Source organism: Dendrobates tinctorius, unplaced genomic scaffold (genome assembly GCF_039654945.1).
Source record: "Dendrobates tinctorius isolate UK_male_01 unplaced genomic scaffold, ASM3965494v1 ptg000079l, whole genome shotgun sequence".
NCBI classification, from domain to species: domain Eukaryota; kingdom Metazoa; phylum Chordata; class Amphibia; order Anura; family Dendrobatidae; genus Dendrobates; species Dendrobates tinctorius.
Window position 1 is genome coordinate 9,645,144 of NW_027361747.1, and position 20,755 is coordinate 9,665,898.

General features: G+C 41.1%; 1 protein-coding gene across 4 annotated transcripts in view; it reads left to right on the top strand.

Annotated features, from left to right (window-relative positions):
* The window catches only part of NIPAL1 (NIPA like domain containing 1), a 94,094-nt gene that overhangs the window by 70,090 nt on the left and 3,249 nt on the right, over positions 1–20,755 (top strand). For all 4 annotated transcript variants that reach the window (XM_073583472.1, XM_073583473.1, XM_073583474.1 and 1 more), the window contains 4 exons: positions 9,289–9,561; positions 12,914–12,970; positions 17,955–18,045; positions 19,364–19,524. In XM_073583472.1, coding sequence (XP_073439573.1) covers positions 9,306–9,561; positions 12,914–12,970; positions 17,955–18,045; positions 19,364–19,524 — 565 coding nt within the window. In that variant the 5' untranslated portion in view covers positions 9,289–9,305. The remainder of the gene's footprint in view (positions 1–9,288; positions 9,562–12,913; positions 12,971–17,954; positions 18,046–19,363; positions 19,525–20,755) is intronic.

A 20,755-nucleotide genomic window follows, 5' to 3' on the forward strand; every position in this document is an offset into this window, starting at 1 on the left:
AGTGTCGGGTATTGAGACACGAGACTCGTGCAAGTTTCTCGCAAGTGTGACCCCGGCCTTATACTTTTCCTCTGATTGTTCCTCTCCTGATTTTGGCTTACAAATACTGATATAAAATACTGAATGTGTGAACGTGACCTAAGAGATATCCTATACACAAACTGGTCAACAAAAGTTACAACAATTCTGCAGACAACAATTATTTTAATGCCAGCATGAACGGTCCAATCACCCCAACAAATGAACATTCTTGACTATTGACTTATCTAACGTAACTTCATGACCCAGCATGCCATTAAAATAGCATATTGCTATGTCAAGATTTACAAAACTGAACACGAGGCACTTAATTAGCCCCTTTCCTACATTAGACGTACTATTCTGTCCATGTGACCTGGGACCTAAGACCAAAGGACGGAATAGCACGTCTAGCGCGATCAGCGGCGCTCCCTCCGTGCTTCCCTGAGACCCCTTCCCTGCAGGTCCCCAGATCCAATATGGTGGCGGGGACCTTCGGGGGCCTGCAGGGAGCCGGCTTGAGGAAGCCTGTGCAGCGCCTGTGTCAGATCGCTGATCTGTCACAACAACAGTGATGTCCCCCCTGGGACAATGTAGTAAAGTTAAAAAAAAAAGTGTAAAAATAATTTATAAAAAATCGCTAAATAAATTAAAAAAAAATTCCCTAATAAATTCATTTTTTGAAAATAAAAAAAGCCCAAAACAATAAAAGTACACATATTTGGTATCACCGCGTCCGTAATGACCCACCCTATAAAACTGTCCCACTAGTTAACCCCTTTATTGAACCCCTTAAAAAATAAAAATAAAAAACGAACAAAAAATAATGTTTTATCATCATACCGCTGAACAAAAAGTGCAATAACGCGCAATCAAAAAGACGGATATAAATAACCATGGTACCGCTGAAAATGTCATCTTGTCCCGCAAAAAACGAGCTGCCACACAGCATCATCAGCGAAAAACTAAAAAAGTTATAGCTCGCAAAATAAAGCGATGCAAAAATAATTATTTTTTATATAAAATTGTTTTCATTGCATAAAAGCGCCAAAACAAAAAAAAGACATAAATGAGGTATCGCTGTAACCGTACTGACCCGAAGAATAAAACCGCTTTATCAATTTTACCGCACGCGGAACGGTGTAAACGCACCCCCCCCAAAAGAAATTCATGAAACGCTGGTTTTTGTTCATTCTGCGTCCCAAAAATCGGAATAAAAAGCGATCAAAAAACGTCACGTGCCCGAAAATGGTACCAATAAAAACGTCAACTCATCCCGCAAAAAATAAGACCTCACATGACTCGGTGGGTTAAAATATGGAAAAATTATTGCTCTCAAAATGTGGTGATGCATAAACTATTTTTACAATAAAAAGTGTCTTTTAGTGTGTGACAGCTGCCAAAAATAAAAACTGCCATAAATAGTAAATCAAACCCCCCGTTATCACCCCCTTAGTTAGGGAAAAATAATAAAATTAAAAAAAGTATTTATTTCCATTTTCCCATTAGGGTTAGGGTTAGGGTTGGAGTTAGAATTGGGGGGTTTCCACTGTTTTGGCACATCGGGGCTTTCCAAACGCGACATGGCGTCCGATCTCAATTCCAGCCAAAAAAGTAAAATGGCGCTGCTTCCCTTGCGAGCTCTGCCATGCGCACATATAGTGGTTTACCCCCAAATATGGGGTATCAGTGTACTCAGGACAAATTGCACAATAACTTTTGGGGTCCTGGTACCCTTGGGAAAATAAAAGTTGGGGGTGAAAAGATCATTTTTGTGGAAAAAATATGATTTTTTAATTGTATGACTGTACTTTATAAACTTCTGTGAAGCCCTTGGGGGTTCAAAGTGCTCACCACATGTCTAGATAAGTAGATAAGTTCCTTGGGGGGTCTAGTTTCCAAAATGGGGTCACTTGTGGGGGGTTTCCACTGTTTAGGCACATCAGGGGCTCTCCAAACTTGACATGGCATCCAATCTGAATTCCAGCCAATTTTGCAGTGAAAAAGTCAAACGGCGCTCCTTCCCTTCCGAGCTCTGCCATGCGCCGAAACAGTGGTTCCCCCCACATATCAGGTATCGGCGTACTCAGGACAAATTGCACAATAACCTTTCCAGTCCAACTTCTCCTGTTCCCCTTGGTAAAATAAAAAAATTGAACCTGAAGTAATTTTTTTTGTGAAAAAAAGATAAATGTTCATTTTTTTTAAACATTCAAAAAATTCCTGTGACGCACCTGAAGGGTTAATAAACTTCTTGAATCTGGTTTAGAGCACCTTGAGGGGTGCAGTTTTTAGAATGGTGTCACTTTTGGGTATTTTCTATCATATAGACCCCTCAAAGTGGCTTCAAATGTGATGTGGTCCCTAAAAATATAATGGTGTTGTAAAAATGAAAAATCGCTGGTCAACTTTAAACCCTTATAACTTCCTAACAAAAAAAATTTTGGTTCCCAAATTGTGCTTATGTAAATTAAACATGTGGGAAATGTTACTTATTAAGTTTTTTGTGTGCCATATCTCTGTGATTTAAGAGCATAAAAATTCAAAGTTGGAAAATTGCGAAATTTTCAAAATTTTTGCCAAATTTCTGTTTTTTTTCACAAATAAACGCAAGTTATATGAAAGAAATTTTACCACTAACATGAAGTACAATGTGTCACAAGAAAACAATGTCAGAATCACCGGGATCCGTGGAAGCGTTCCAGAGTTATAACCTCATAAAGGGACAGTGGTCAGAATTGTAAAAATTGGCCCGGGCATTAACATGCAAACCACCCTTGGGAGTAAAGGTGTTAACATTTTGATCAGAATGTATAAACCCACTGTCTTATCAGCTAGACCCTGACCTATTAGGCGCTGGCCTGTGCAGCGTCCACTGCCTCCATGATACTGCCCCAGCAGGGCGCTGGCCTGTGCAGCGTCCACTTCCTCCATGATACTGCCCCAGCAGGACCATGGGTGGTCCATGTCTTTTTCTCTAGTTCTGGCAAATTCTGTCCCTATGAGAGTTTCATTGCAGCAGGGACAAAGTTTGCAAACCACTGTGCTATTATTTAGAATAGTATAAAAAGTACAGTACTTGTATTTTGTAACCATAGATAGTGGTTTGTCAAAAAAACTATGTATCCCAATTCCACTCCGTACTCATGAATGCTCAGTTTGGCCGAGAATGAATGTATTCTCAATTGGGAAAGTGAAGTACGTAAGTAAGTGGAGTAGAGTACGTCATTGCCAGATGTCTGTGGTGGTAGGTTATCTATCAGTGGGAGCAAAGAGTCCGGCCCTCCATTGGGGGAGAGTAGGGAGGTCCCTATAAAAATTATATGTTCAGGCATCCCTCCATAATTGGCTAACATCATTCTGAGATGGCTCTTCAGAAAGGAAGAGGACAAGAACTCAAATGACACCTATTGGGATTAGAAATCCTAACAGTCAATATCGACCCTTTAAAGGACCTTGCCACATGCCTTAGGGTAAAAGGCTAAAACATTTGCAGAGATGTGTTTCAGAGTGTTTGCCTCTCATCAGTGAAAAGTAGAGAACTGGTTGGGCTGGGTGAGAGGTCTCTGACAGGGACCTATAAGGGAAGAGAATGTTTTTCCTTCTGGAGAGAGCAATTCATGAGGCAAAAATGTATGCAATTTTTCATCATTAGCCATATGTGTAGAACTGTGTCATATGGCAGCACACAGAGTGCCTACAGCTTGATTACATTGAATAGTAAGGACTCTGTGTGTCCCCATCCAGATTCCATGCACACAGCTCTGCCTTTTTGACAGATCTGTAAAGGGTCACTATGGTAAATACACCACGATAGTTGGTAGAATTGATGAAAATCGATTTGCAGAATTTGGTTCAGCAGCCAGGCATGCCAATAATGTCTATCCAACGGATGGAAACTCTGAGAACTGCCTCCTACCATCTCCGTCATCCTCGACTCCTCTTTTGGAAATATGTTCTGGGGCGATGTCATTATGATGGCATGAAGCACAAGTGACGTCATACCTGGCCAACTAACCTAAGTAGAGCTGCGAAAGCCGCAAAGTAGAATACAGTTCTCTGGCCTCTTGTCAAGAGGTCAAAGATTATTGACGTGGATTCTGGACTGAGTCTCGTGAATCGATTTGTATAAACTCTAATAGTTAAACTATTCAGAATGAGCACCTTACCTGAGTATGAATCCCAAAGGGAGGAAACTACAACCAAAGGTTGTTCTCTAGGTGTAAATTGCCTGAATTAAGATTTTGCATTCAGCATAGCTCACCCAATTTTGTGAAGCCAAGAGTAAGAGTTGTTGCAAAAAAAGAGAAGTGGTATCTTTTCATGAACCTTTGGACTCCTATACAGAGATGTACCTTGGCTCTGTGTGATCTCTGAATGGTACTTACAGTTAGGTCCATATATATTTGGAAAGAGACAACATTTTTCTAATTTTGGTTCTAGACATTACCACAATGAATTTTAAACAAAACAATTCAGATGTAGTTGAAGTTCAGATTTTCAGCTTTCATTTGAGGGTATCCACATTAAAATTGGATGAAGGGTTTAGGAGTTTCAGCTCCTTAACATGTGCCACCCTGTTTTTAAAGGGACCAAAAGTAATTGGACAATTGACTCCAAGACTATTTCATAGACAGGTGTGGGCAATCCCTTCGTTATGTCATTCTCAATTAAGCAGAAAAAAGGCCTGGAGTTGATCTGAGGTGTGGTGCTTGCATTTGGAAGGTTTTGCTGTGAAGGAAACATGCGGTCAAAGGAACTCTCCATGCAGGTGAAACAAGCCATCCTTAAGCTGCAAAAACAGAAAAAACCCATCCGAGAAATTGCTACAACATTAGGAGTGGCAAAATCTACAGTTTGGTACATCCTGAGAAAGAAAGCACTGGTGAACTCATCAATGCAAAAAGACCTGGGCGCCCACGGAAGACAACAGTGGTGGATGATCGCAGAATAATCTCCATGGTGAAGAGAAACCCCTTCCCAACAGCCAACCAAGTGAGCAACACTCTCCAGGAGGTAGGCGTATCAATATCCAAATCTACCATAAAGAGAAGACTGCATGAAAGTAAATACAGAGGGTTCACTGCACGGTGCAAGCCACTCATAAGCATCAAGAATCAAAAGGCTAGACTGGACTTTTGCTAAAAAACATCTAAAAGAGCCAGCACAGTTCTGGAAGAACATTCTTTGGACAGATGAAACCAAGATCAACCTCTACCAGAATGATGGAAAGAGAAAAGTATGGCGAAGGCGTGGTACAGCTCATGATCCAAAGCATACCACATCATCGGTAAAACACGGCGGAGGCAGTGTGATGGCTTGGGCATGCATGGCTGCCAGTGGCACTGGGTCACTAGTGTTTATTGATGATGTGACACAGGACAGAAGCAGCCGAATGAATTCTGAGGTATTCAGAGCCATACTGTGTGCTCAGATCCAGCCAAATGCAGCCAAACTGATTGGTCGTCATTTCATACTACAGATGGACAATGACCCAAAACATAAAGCCAAAGCAACCCAGGAGTTTATAAAAGCAAAGAAGTGGAATATTCTTGAATGGCCAAGTCAGTCACCTGATCTCAACCCAATTGAGCATGCATTTCACTTGTTAAAGACTAAACTTCAGACAGAAAGGCCCACAAACAAACAGCAACTGAAAACCACCGAAGTGCAGGCCTGGCAGAGCATCAAAAAGGAGGAAACACAGCGTCTGGTGATGTCCATGAGTTCAAGACATCAGGCAGTCATTGCCAACAAAGGGTTTTCAACCAAGTACTAGAAATGAACATTTTATTTACAATTATTTAATCTGTCCAATTACTTTTGGTCCCTTTAAAAACAGGGTGGCACATGTTAAGGAGCTGAAACTCCAAAACCCTTCATCCAATTTTAATGTGGATACCCTCAAATGAAAGCTGAAAGTATGAACTTCAACTGCATCGGAATTGTTTTGTTTAAAATTCATTGTGGTAATGTCTAGAACCAAAATTAGAAAAATGTTGTCTCTGTCCAAATATATATGGACCTAACTGTACATTGCATATGCAGAAAAAAATCATTATTTGTGACATAATTCTTGATGAATTGAACTGCACTGTTCGCAGATGGTGAACATTTCCTTAAACCGTCAATATAAAATCATTATAAAGTGGTAATCCTGTAACGGGTTGTGCGAAAGGTTGTGACATCTTCACAGTACTGCTTTTTGCCTGATTATGTCACTTCTTGTTGGTGTCAGACTTGTTCTTGTTTTTCGCAATTAAGCAGCAATTTACAAGTGATTCAGCAAAGTGTTAGTTGTTTCAAACCAGTTCTGACATGGTGAGGTAGAACTTCGATGTCAGTCAGCTTTTCAAGTATTTCATTTTATTTTTTGTCATGGATAATTTCCTCTTGGGTCGGTTACAGTATATCACTTGTTGGAGGTACGGTCAGTTTCATAGAAAAAGGATTAAATTAGGATTGTATTGTGTTGCATAAGTATTGGAATACCTGTACCTTACACCTAGGGCTTGTGGTTTTCATGTTTAGCCCTCGGAAGGATGTTATTCTATGGGGCTATGAACATTGTCCAATTTTCCTTCGCACCGAGTGTTCCAAGGAAAAAGTTGGTGACATGTCCAAGTTTGATCCCAGTGTCAGATCTAAATCAGCAATGCAAGTCTATGGGTCCATGGAAAACATATGACATCCTAGTGCAGTCATAGTTTTCATGGACTGGCATACTGGAGAAGGTGAAGTAACTTTTATTTCTTATCTCTCCACCTCCAAGAAAAACTGATTCCACTCTGATCTAGCTCTAATCAGAGTCTGATCAGCATAATTGGACCGTTTTTATTAGACAGAGAGAAAACAGTAGTGTGCACCTACCCTGGCATGGAGTTGGATCCCGCTTTGCATCTGTAATAGCTTTCACTCTTTTGAGAAGACTTTGCATTCTTTGAAAGGTCTGTGGGAATTTTTGTCCATTCATCCATCAGAGCATTTGAGAGGTCAGAAACTGATGTTTGATAAGAGAGAGTACTGTTTTTTAACAGCAATTTTCCCCAACCATGCCTTTATGGACCTTGCTTTGTGCAATGGGGAACAGTCATGCTATAACAGAGAAGTGGCTTCCCCAAACTGTTCCTACAAAGTTGGAAGCAAACAATTGTCCAAAATGTCTTGCTATGCAGAAGCCTTAGCAAGTAACCATCGTTTTAACTTTTAATTCATCAAAATAAGAATTTGTAACATATCTTATCAAATAAATCTGCTTCTTTCTCTGCAAGGACCGATCATTACTTTTCAAAATTCCCAATTTCTGGGTAAAATCTGTATTCAGTGAAGACAGATAGTTGCATTACTGTTACATTACTGAGATAGGAGATGGCTGTTGCTGCTTATAAGACTCTATGAAGAAAGGAGGGGTAGAAAGCTCCTGCTCCTCCCATCTACATAGAATACAAAGAATATTATTAGCAGCAACTGCCATCTCTGTAATAAAAAAATGTATCTTCACCAAATTCTGATTCTTCCCGGATATTGAGAATTTTGAACATGAAAGATCAGTCCTCGCAAAGTAAGAAGCAGATTTCTCTGATAAGATATATTATTCCTTTTTTTTATTTTCAAGTATTAAGTGACGACGGTTACTCTTAATTACTGGAACTAAGTGCCTATGCCAACTCCTGAGAACCAACCCCTGTACAGTTGGCACAGTGCATTGAGGCAGGTAACGTTCTCCTCTCCAAACCGAGGCACGTGCATCAGAGAGCCAGATAGAAAAATATTATCACATTTCCACTGATCTGGTGGCAATGTGATATGTAACAAAAACATCCAATGCTTCATATTATGCTTGGTGATGTAAGGCTTGCATACAGCCACTCGGCCATGATAACCAAGGCCCGATGCACAGTTTTTGTGCTGTTGTTATTGCCAAAGGAGTGTGAGCTTGCAGTTATTGAGTCAGCAGGGTGTTGGTGACTTTTATGCCCTGTGCTCCTGAGCATTCAACGACCCTACTCTTAACTTTATAGGTCCTCCACTTTGTCATTGAGTTGATTCCAGTTTTTGTTAAAACCACTCACAATTGGTTGTGGCATTTTAGGAGAGAAATAGAACTGACTTGATCCAACACTCAAAATCAATGAGCTCTTTAGAACGACCCATTCTATCACAGATGTTAGTAAAGCAAGATTGTAGGGTGAGATATTAGATTATATACCTGTGGCAATGGGACTGAAAGAAAAACCTGAATTCGATAATTAATAGGTCTGTCCAACAGATTCTGTTGGTTATTTCCTTCTGACTAGTAGCTGATGTCATGAATGCAGAATGCCAACACAATTAGACTATTTAAAGTCTTTATCATTGGGAAGGGGTTGAGAGCTAACGACAATTTGAGCTTTTGTAGCATGGCGTGAGCTACAAATGAGGTTTTAACACCAAGGACAGAAGGGCCTGGTCTTTTTTTAACTGCTCTATGGTCCTTTTATAATCTTGGGCTAATTCCTCAGCTTCTTGTTTTTTATCAAAGCTGTTCCCCTGAAGGGTAAAGTCATACATACTTTTTCTTCCCCCAAAAGCAAAGAGTATGGGACCAACTAGGGATAGCTCCAATTGCCACATAGCAACCACCCAATCTACTTATTTTATATGGACACCATAATGAAACCTACTTGAGTTGGTGGTGTAGCCTTAAAGGGTTCTTCTCACTAATTATTTTTATCACTTATTCACAGAAAATGTCATAAATTTATGATCATTGGTGACTAGTCCACTAAGATGCACACTGATCGCAAGAACAGGAAGGGGTGATCATGCCTAACCAGTACTTCACTCTTGTCTATGGTATTAATGGAACGGCTATCTCCTAAAGTCCCATGGCAATGAATGTGCTCTACTCCTCCATTTATAGAAGGGACTTTGGCACCATTGTTCCTGGGATCAATTGGACTCCAATGATAATTCATCATTGCATCTTTACATAGTACAGTTGAAAAAAAACTCATGTCCATCAAGTTGAACCAAGGAATGGGAGAGGATAAAGGGAAGAGGTATAGGTAGAACCATAATGCATCAACCCATCTGAGATAAAAGAGAAAATTTTCTCTCCACATCACGAGCGTCGATCAACATTCAGAAGAAGAGTAAATATATTTAGTGGGAACATTTCTTCGAGGTCCAGTCCCCGTTATCACTGCCATTTACAGTAATCACAAAAGTTCCTCTTTTAGATATGTAGTGCTTGATATAAGTATTGATAGATTGTGCTTCTCATTGCAGGGGCCGTGTTACCTCTGATGTGTCATCACAGTGGTTCCCAGGCATGGTGTCAGATCATGAACTCCTCACAGAGCCCATCGTCCTTCATCGTCCTGCAGAACATCAGCCAGTCCACCAATGAGACTAACCTGAGCATTGCCACGTTTAGAAACAAATACAACCTTTATATTGGATTAATACTGGCGATAAGCTCTAGTTTATTTATTGGGTCAAGCTTTATCATGAAGAAGAAAGGTCTTTTACGGTTGGCTGACAAAGGAGTCACCAGAGCAGGTAAGGAGAATAATACGTGTGTGCTCATGATAGGCTCAGACATTAGGTGGTACAGAAACATATATGTTATTATTATTATTAATTATTATTATAGCACCATTTATTCCATGGTGCTTTACATCTGAGGAGGGGTATACATAATAAAAACAAGTACAGTAGTCTTAAACAATACAAGTCACGACTGGTACAGGAGGAGAGAGAACCCTGCCCGCGAGGGCTTACAATCTACCAGGGATGGATGAGGATACAGTAGGCGAGGGTAGAGCTGGTCAAGCAACAATATAGTGCAGCGAGGGTTGCTGCAGGTTATAGGCTTGTCGGGAGAGGTAGGTTTTCAGGTTCTTTTTGATGGTAGGCGAGAGTCTAATTTGTTGTGGTAGAGAGTTCCAGAGTAGGGGGATGCGCAGAAGAAATCTTGTATACGATTGTGGGAAGAGGAGATAAGAGGAGAGTAGAGAAGGAAATCTTGTGAGGATTGGACCTTGCATGCTGGTAAGTATCGGGAGACGAGGTCACAGATGTATGGAGGACACAGGTTGTGGATGGCTTTGTATTCCATGGTTAGGTTTTTGAACTTGACTCTTTTGGTAATGCGGAGCCAGTGCAGGGATTGATAGAGGGGAGAGGCCGGGGAATAGCGGGGAGCGCCGTTGTTGGCGTTATTGTCCGTTCAGCATCACCCACGGTCTGAGAAACGACTGACAGGATAAGTTAACTTAAACAAACTGCCTTTATTGAAACCATTGTTCTTCAACACTGCATATCCTTTGTCTTTGAACTGTGCATTCTACCATTTAACTGTTCATTTCCCCATTTAACTGTTTACCTCCCTGCATGGAGTATCCCCCCTGTTAAAGTAAAATTGTTAACTCATGCTCTGCCTTCTGTCTGTCACTGCATCCCGCAACCTGCTCACACACGGACTAGAGTTTATGCAGATTCTGGGTTGAGGAATGTATGGATCCAGGAAATGTTTTTGAGTTGAAGTCGGCAGGAAGTGGAAAGGGCTTGGATATGTGGCTTGAAGGAGAGGTCAGTGTCAAGGACTACCCAGAGGCAGCGAGCATGTGGGACTGAGGAGAGTGAGCAGCCATTTACTTTAATGGATAGGTCCGTTGGGGGGGGTCGAGTGAGATGGGGGAAAGATGATGAATTCTGTTTTGTCCATATTAAGTGTTAGAAATCTAGTGGAGAAGAAGTATGAAATTGCAGACAGACCTTGTGGGATTCTGGTTAGTAGAGAGGTGATATGTAGATCTGTGTGTCATCGGCATAGAGGTGATACTGCAAGCCATGAGATTCTATGAGTTGTCCCAGGCTGAAGGTGTAAATGGAGAAGAGCAGGGGCCCTAGGACTGAATCTTGCGGGACTCCAACAGATAGGGAGCAAGGCAAGGAGGTGGTGTGTGAGTGGGAGACTCTGAATGATGGGTCTGATAGGTATGATGAGATCCAAGATAGGGCCAAGTCAGTGATGCCAAGAGATGAGAGGGTCTGTAGTAATAGGGAATGTTCCACTGTGTCAAAGGCAGAGGACAGGTCCAGAAGGAGGAGGACAGAGTAGTGTCGCTTGGATTTGGTGGTTAATAGGTCATTGGTGACTTGAGTTAGGGCAGTTTCAGTGGAGTGATGCGTCCGTAAGCAAGATTGTAAGCAGTCAAAGAGGGAGCAAGAAGAGAGATGGAAGGACAGTTTGTGTTGTACCAGTAGTTGAGGCATAGGGGAGAAGTGATATGGGCCGATAGCTAGATACAGAGGATGGGTAAAGAGAGGGCTTTTTGAGAATAGGTGTGATTGAGGCATGTTTAAAGCTTGAGGGGAAGACACCAGTTGTTAGTGATAGGTTGAAGAGATGGGTTAGGATTGGGATGAAGACAGTGGTGAGGTTTGGGATGAAGTGGGTTGGGATCGGGTCAAGTGCACGGGTGGTGAGATGTGATCTTGCGAGTAGAATGGAAAATCGATATTCTGCAATGGTGGAGAAGTTGGTTTTGGAGGAGGAGGGCTGAGCAGTTAGGAGGAAGGGCTCTGGGGATTGTTGACCAAAACCGTCTGTGATGTTATCAATCTTCTGCTTGAAAAATGGAGGCAAAGTCTTCCGCCGAGATGAGTGAAGAGTCAGGGGGTGCTGGGGGACAGAGGAGAGAGTTAAACGTGCTGAATAACTGTTTAGGGTTTTGAGACAGGGAGGATATGAGAGATGAGAAGTAGGTTTGTTTTGCTGTGGCGAGTGTGGCCTTGAAAGTAGTGAGGGACTGTTTGAATGCGATAAAGTTCTAGTTGAGTGGGATATATGCCTTAACCAGTATGAGAAGAAGCGGCTCAGTGATGCCACTTTCATTAAGTCGCATGACTATCTGACACGCTGTCTAAACCAAATTTTTTTTAAAGGCACAATAACCAGAAATTGAACCATGTTCATGGAATTGGGTGAAATGATCTATTTTGTTGAATTTTATAGGCAACATGCTAACTAAATATTTTGACTCAAAAAAAACCAATACAAGAAATTAATACAAATTCTTTACTTCTAATATGTTTTTATTTTCTTATAGTAGTTTTTCTTCTTTTGTCTATACTTGATTATAGGGGCAGCTATTTTGCCTGAACTTACATTAAAGCATTAAAGGGAATCTGTTAACAGGTTTTTGCTGTGTAATCTGAGAGGAGCATTATGTAGGGACAGATACCCTGATTTCATTGATGTCATTTACTGTTGCTTGGTGCAAATGGTGCTCTGAATGGTGAGTACTATATAACCCCGCCCACATCCCTGATTGGCAACTTCCTGTGTACAATCAGGGATGGGGCTTGGTTATACAGATTAGCTGGACTGCCTGATATGGGACACCTAGTCCTGCAGCGATAATCTCCTGCTGGTAAAACAGTGATTGTAATGAAACTACACCAAGTTGCTGAGCAAACGACACATTGGTGGAATCAGTCTCTCTGCTCCTACATTATGCTGTTCTCAGATTAAATACAAAACGCCTGCTGACAGATTCCTTTTAACAGCACTGAATGATATGCTTCTCAGCAGACATATGGATCATAGCAAGCAATGGTCTTCTACTATTCATTAATTTCAATGGGACAGTTTACAGAGGTCATTGTGCAGGGAGGAAGAAGAGGTGAGCTGTGATATCACTTCTTTTAAGTGCTTCAATGTTCAGAAACCTGGGAGCATGAATCTGCTGCCAGGTTCCTGCTAAATTACACTTTTTTGTAGCCAGGACTCATTGTGCTATTTTCTATTTCATTTGCATTGATATCATCTAACAGGAGGGAATTCACGGGATGGATTATTAAAAAACTGTTCCTTTGTGATATTAAAAAAAATGTTGCTTTACAGGACAGGGTGGATTCTCGTACCTTAAGGAGTGGCTCTGGTGGGCTGGACTGCTGTCAAGTAAGTCTGATTATGTTCTGTACCTTCAGCTAATAGGGATGTGTGCACGGTGCCAGCAGAACAGGGCACACCCTGCACTGTGTACATTGTGGTGACACCCGTTCATTCACTAGGGTGGTGATATCCTATGTGTGTTCTTCGGTAAAATGCAGGACAGGACACACAACATGGAAAAAACTTCCAGATCCCAATAGCCAGAGAGGAGAGTGGCTTCTTTGGAGGACCCAGCACTGCAGCACACTACATCAGCTCTATACATTTGTTAGTGGGTGCTGCCGAGTACTGCTGTGCATCTGCCAAACAAATAGCCTCTAAAAGCCAAATGGTGCCAAATTTTGAATGAAACCCAAATACAGTGATGTGAAAAAGTATTTGCCCCTTCCTGATTTCCTATCTTTTTGCATGTTTGTCACACTTCAATGTTTTACATCACCAAACAAATGTAAATATTAGACAAAAATAACACAAGTAATCACAAAATGCAGTTTTTATATGAAGGTCTTTATTATTAAGGGAAAAAGAAATCCAAATCTACAGGGCTCTGTGCGAAAAAGTGATTGCCCCCTAAACCTAATAACCTTTTTAAAAACTATTTTCAGTCATTTTTTTGGCTTCTCCGAAAGAAACTACATCTCCTGTTGGGGGGGTTGCGCTTGGCTTTTCCAAACTTATGCAAACCAAATTTGTTTAGCATCATGGACTTTATTTTCCTGTGGTCATATTGTTTCCAGTCTCTACTATATTTTATTTACAATTGTATGTGGAAAAATCTCCAAGACATTCATGGCTGTATTGATTCCCAAAACTAAGATTGTAAGTACTGTAATTACAATATGAAATCTACGGAGATCCTATAATTACCTTGTTGGTACAATGGTCCATCTAGTTCAGCCTATTAATAATAAAGATTGCTGTGCTCTTCCAAAGGACCGGAGACCAAAACCACATAAAAATGTACACACATAATATGCAAAAATGCAGCCAGACCAGCCGGATGTTATCTTTATGAAGGAGCTCTCAGAAAGGATCCTAGAAATGCCTATAAACCGTTTTATATTACCCCTTCTCCCTCCCCATGAAAAAAGAAATTGGCAAATGTGACAAAAGCATAAAAGAAGGCTGAAGGTGAAAATTTCGACCCAAAGAGCAAAGATCCATGCTTCAAAAACTATTAAGCCCCGTTAGAACCATTGCATCCGAACCCTTCATAGTATCCTTACACTATCTGGATGCCCGGAAGCTTTTGAATTCCATGTGCCAACCTCCAGTTGTAACTTCGTATTATTATTTTAGCTTTTTGCACCAGCAATCAATAGTGAACAACAAATTAGCAAAGATGGTGAGGTGGGCAGTTTGCAGCAAACTAGTCAAGAAGAATCTTCTTCCATTCCCAGGTGCCCTTCCATAATTGGTAAGGTCAGGCCATTTGACCCCACCAATTACAAGTAGAGTTGAGCGATACCGTCCGATACTTCAAAGTATCGGATCGGAATGGATCGGCCGATCTTAAAAAAAAGTATCGGTATCGCCGATTCCGATACCGGAAGTCCCATTCAAGTCTATGGGACTTCCGGTATCGGAATAAGAAAAATCCTGTTTTTCCCTTGTACAGCCTCTCTGGGGTCTGTACGGGCCTTTCGGGGGGCTGTGCCGGCCTGCCAGGGGGTCTGTGCAGGCTCCGGTGGTCTGTGCCGGCCTGCCGGGGGGCTGTGCCGGCCTGCCAGGGGGGCTGTGCAGGCTCCGGTGGGCTGTGCCGGCCTGCCGGGGGGCTGTGCAGGCTCCGGGGGGCTGTGCCGGCCTGCCGGGGGGCTGTGCAGGCTTCGGGGGTCTGTGCAGGCATCGTCCGATGGGACTACAAGTCCCATCGGGCGATGCCTGCTACCATGACAGTGATTGACACATTAGCCAATGATGGGACAGTAGTAGTCCCATCATCCGGCTAATGTGTTGAATGTAAAAAAAAAAAAAAAAATTACATGCTACATACATACAACATGCATACTACATACATGCTACATTCATACTACATACTACATACATGCTACATTCATACTACATATATACTACATGCAACATACATACTACATACATACTACATGCAACATACATACTACATATATACTACATGCATGCAACATGCATACTACATATATACTACATGCTACATACATACTACATATATGCTACATACATACTACATATATACTACATGCATGCTAAATACATACTACATACATACTACATATATGCTACATACATACTACATGCTACATACATACTACATATATACTACATACATACCACATACATACTACATACATACTACATAAATACTACATGCTACATACATACTACATATATACTACATGCATGCTACATACATACTACATGCTACATACATACTACATATATACTAAATACATACTACATACATACTACATGCATGCTACATACATACTACATGCTACATACATACTACATGCTACATACATACTACATATATACTACATGCATGCTATATACATACTGCATGCTACATGCATGCTACATACATACTACATACATACTACATGCTACATACATACCACATATATACTACATACATACTACATACAATACATTCATACAATACATACATAGACATACAGTACATATAACATAGAGTAACATACTTACCAATACTTGTCACATTGTTCCCCGAAGCCATTGTCTTTTACGGAATAAATATTAACATAACAAACCACAAAAATACTCACCCACGATCCGAAGCAGTCCACGAGTGTGTCCCACGACGATCTTGGGTAGAGAACTGCAGCATCAGCTGTTGCTGCCGTTCTCTACGGGCTGCAGGAATCCAATGACGGAAGGTAGGTATCCTTCCGCACTGTATTCCTCCGCCACTTAAAAAAAAAAAGTCCCTAGTCTCACTTTATGCCATTGCTGTGTGGGAAATTCCCACGCAGCAATGGCATAAAGTGAGACTAGGGACTTTTTTTTTTTTTAAGTGGCGGAGGAATACAGTGCGGAAGGATACCTACCTTCCGTCATTGGATTCCTGCAGCCCGTAGAGAACGGCAGCAACAGCTGATGCTGCAGTTCTCTACCCAAGATCGTCGTGGGACACACTCGTGGACTGCTTCGGATCGTGGGTGAGTATTTTTGTGGTTTGTTATGTTAATATTTATTCCGTAAAAGACAATGGCTTCGGGGAACAATGTGACAAGTATTGGTAAGTATGTTACTCTATGTTATATGTACTGTATGTCTATGTATGTATTGTATGAATGTATTGTATGTAGTATGTATGTAGTATATATGTGGTATGTATGTAGCATGTAGTATGTATGTAGTATGTATGTAGCATGCATGTAGCATGCAGTATGTATGTAGCATGCATGTAGTATATATGTAGTATGTATGTAGCATGTAGTATGTATGTAGCATGCATGTAGTATATATGTATGTATGTAGCATGTAGTATGTATGTAGCATGCATGTAGTATGTATGTAGTATATATGTAGTATGTATGTAGCATGTAGTATGTATGTAGCATGTAGTATGTATGTAGCATGCATGTAGTATATATGTAGTATGTATGTAGCATGTAGTATGTATGTAGCATGCATGTAGTATATATGTAGTATGTATGTAGCATGTAGTATGTATGTAGCATGCATGTAGTATGTATGTAGTATGTATGTAGTATATATGTAGTATGTATGTAGCATGTAGTATGTATGTAGCATGCATGTAGTATATATGTAGTATGTATGTAGCATGTAGTATGTATGTAGCATGCATGTAGTATGTATGTAGTATGTATGTAGCATGTAGTATGTATGTAGCATGCATGTAGTATATATGTAGTATGTATGTAGCATGTAGTATGTATGTAGCATGCATGTAGTATGTATGTAGTATGTATGTAGTATATATGTAGTATGTATGTAGCATGTAGTATGTATGTAGCATGCATGTAGTATATATGTAGTATGTATGTAGCATGTAGTATGTATGTAGCATGCATGTAGTATGTATGTAGTATGTATGTAGCATGTAGTATGTATGTAGCATGCATGTAGTATATATGTAGTATGTATGTAGTATGTATGTAGTATGTATGTAGTATATATGTGTTATGTATGTAGTATATATGTAGTATGTATGTAGTATATATATGGTATGTATGTAGTATGTATGTAGTATGTATGTAGCATGTAGTATGTATGTAGCATGCATGTAGTATGTATGTAGTATTTTTTTTTTTTTTTTAACATTTAACACATTAGCCGGATGATGGGACTACTACTGTCCCATCATTGGCTAATGTGTCAATCACTGTCATGGTAGCAGGCATCGCCAGATGGGACTTGTAGTCCCATCGGACGATGCTTGCACAGACCCCCGGACATCAGCACAGCCCCCCGGCAGGCCGGCACAGCCCCCCCGGCAGGCCGGTACAGACCCCCACAGGGTGCACAGACCACCGGCAGGCCGGCACAGCCCCCCGGCAGGCCGGTACAGACCCCCACAGGGTGCACAGCCCCCCGGCAGGCCGGTACAGACCCCGGGCAGTCCACACAGCCCCCCGGCAGGCCGGCAGAGACCCCCGGAAGGCCCGAAATGACGGCGCATCATGATGCGCACACACCGCGCATCATGATGACGTCAGGCTGTCAATCAACTTTGAACTTCCGATTCCGATGCCGACTTCCGATATTGAAAAAATATCGGAAGTCGGTATCGGAATTCCGATACAGCAAGTATCGGCCGATACCCGATACTTGCGGTATCGGAATGCTCAACACTAATTACAAGTGATCATCTCCCCCTATAACAATGAACACACTCCTCCTCGGAACGTCTCTGACAATAAGGCCCCTATACAGTTGGGTGTTAATAATTTACACTTAATGATTTAATTGATAAAGAAATAGTGTTTCTCTTTTTTTACCATCTTCTATTTGTTTTCTTCTCTTATAGTGGGTGCTGGAGAAGCCGCCAACTTTGCTGCATACGCATTTGCACCTGCAACCCTAGTGACGCCACTTGGCGCCTTGAGCGTCCTCATTTGGTAACAATACCTTTCAATAGTATTAAATTGTATTACATGGCATTAGCTTTTTAATCTTTACTACCCGTGTAACTATTCATAGGCAAATCCACCATGGGCTTCCTAATTATGTCTATGGTCGAAATCTACTCTCAGAGGCCAGCGTGTCCTCCAATGGATTAGCCTCATTGTAATTTCATGAGGTTAATTTGTGGCTTTTCTCTGTAAAATCTGCAGCAAGAATGACATTACTCTCATGGATTTATCATTCTGTATCTTACATATCCATTATTCCCTATATTTAGACATGAGTGAATCAATTTGCTGGACAGTGGTATATCTGCCACTTCAGTAGTCTGTGACCACGGGAACAAGAGCCCTGCGGACCGCCTCCTACCTGCTAAAACTCCCAGTACTTTTTCACATTTGTAGGTGTGGCATGACATCATCGTTGCCGTAAGACACGTGCATGAGGTATTGGGCGGCTCGTAGGACTACTGTCCAGCAGCTACGGCCTACTGATGCGGCCACTGGACCGGGGCCCTACACATTGATTCTCTCAGTTTTATCTATTTTCCAATTCTTTATTGTGTTCCGATATTTTCCCGAGCATGTGAATGAGGTATAAAATACCACAGACATTGCAGGAGGAATATTATCAGATCAGAACAACGGAGCGGAATCCTGTCGTTTATCTTGACAGAATCCTGAAAGTGTGAACATGGCCTAATTATGTTATGTGACTTTTCCACAATTCAAGGTGCACTTCCTGAGTCTTCATGAGCTGATATCCAGTACACATAAATGTAAGCCACATTTAGAGGAGTTGTCCAGGATGGAACAAAATTGGGGCAAAAGCAAGAAATGATGTTACTAATCGAACAAACCATTATTTCGTGGTTACAGCCACTGCTGCTCCAGTGCAAACCTTGTGCTGCTCCTGGCAGGTCTTAGTTTACAGGGCTGCAGTCCTTATGTCCTATCTGCTGCCGCCAATCACATACCTCAGCGGTCACGCGCCTCCTACCACAGAATCACCTCTGACGCCAGATACTGGCACGATATATAAGCAATTAAAGCTTATTTTGTTACTTTAAAGCATTACTAGCCTTTGCCACAATTCAGTCCAATCTTGAAGAACCCCTCTAAGTTCAATATTCACGACTATTGAAAAAGTCAGTCAGGCTAAAGTTTTATTCAGCTAAAATATTAGTCATATAAAACTAACAAATTGCACAAATCAAAGCCTTCCTATTATTTCACCGATGCAAGGATGTTGTTGGGGCCTGGTCCTGGTGGATCCATGATGCAGTAAAGCATGTCTCCTTTATTTCCTTAGTGCCATGTTATCATCATATTTCCTGAATGAGAAGCTGAATATTCACGGAAAGCTGGGCTGTCTGTTGTGTATCTTGGGCTCCACCATGATGGTGATACATGCTCCTCATGAAGAAGAGGTCACATCTCTTCATGATATGGAGATCAAACTAAGAGATCCAGGTTGGTGTTTAAGCATGATCGAAACCTACAGTATTGTTCATATTCCAAACACACACATATACCTATATATGTACGTATGATACCTTTGATAATATGTTACATTTAAATGATTCTTGCACGACGTGTTCGAGATTCCAATAATTTAGTCTGAACATGTATGTATACATTGCTGCTATGTGTTAACTCTTAATGTATGTGGCTTAAAGGGGTTGTCCACTACTCAGACAACCCCTTATCAATCTCTATGTTTCCCCCCAAGTAAAATAATGACACTTATACTTACTGCCGGTGCTAGCGCCGTTCCAGCAGTTTCCGCACTAGCTCTCCCAGGGTATCATGTGACATTATGTCACACCATCCCTGCAACCAATCAGATTTGGCTTCACTATCCTCTTCTACGGATGAAATTGACATCCAGAGAAAGTGAGAAGATAGCTGCATCTGTTCTCTCAATTCCTCTGGATGCCTTGATTTGTCCAAAGGAGGGAAGTGTGAAGTCAGAGCTAATTGGCTGCAGGGAACACGTGACATAATGCCAGTGCCGAAACAGCTGAACATTGCCAGCACTGGAGATGAAAAAAAACGAACGGAGGTATCACTTATGCGCTGCTGAGACGGAATATCCTTAGAATAATAACATTTATTAGAACAGGTTAAAAGTCAACGCGTTTCGAGATCACGCAGGACCTCTTTATCAGGACAAACAGGTTTGTCCTGATGAAGAGGTCCTGGATCACCTCAAAACGTGTTGACTTTTAACCTGTTCTAATAAATATTTTTATTCAAAGGATATTCCGTCTCAGCAGCGCATAAGTGATACCTCTGTTCATTTTTCTTTTATACCTGTGGTCGTCCTCTCGATCGGTATCTGTTACATGCCATTTGTGAGTTGCTATTTAGGAGGGCAGAAATGAAAGGCTACAGATAAAGAACGCATCTAATGAAGAGGAAATCAGTGAAGGATAGAAGCTGTGCTGATATTTTAGCTACTGGAAACCCAAGCACCCAGGATACACACAGATTTCACATTCAGCCTATATTACTGAGAGAAACAAACTCACAAGAGAAAAAAATGTAACTTGCATTAGGCTTTTCCATATTCCTTATATATGCCATATACTTATATAGAGTCTAATATCATACAGTTCATCCTAGCTTGTGACTTTACGATTGATAATGACAATATAGTGGTAATAATATGTTTAGTATTTTTATTAAATACTTATTTATA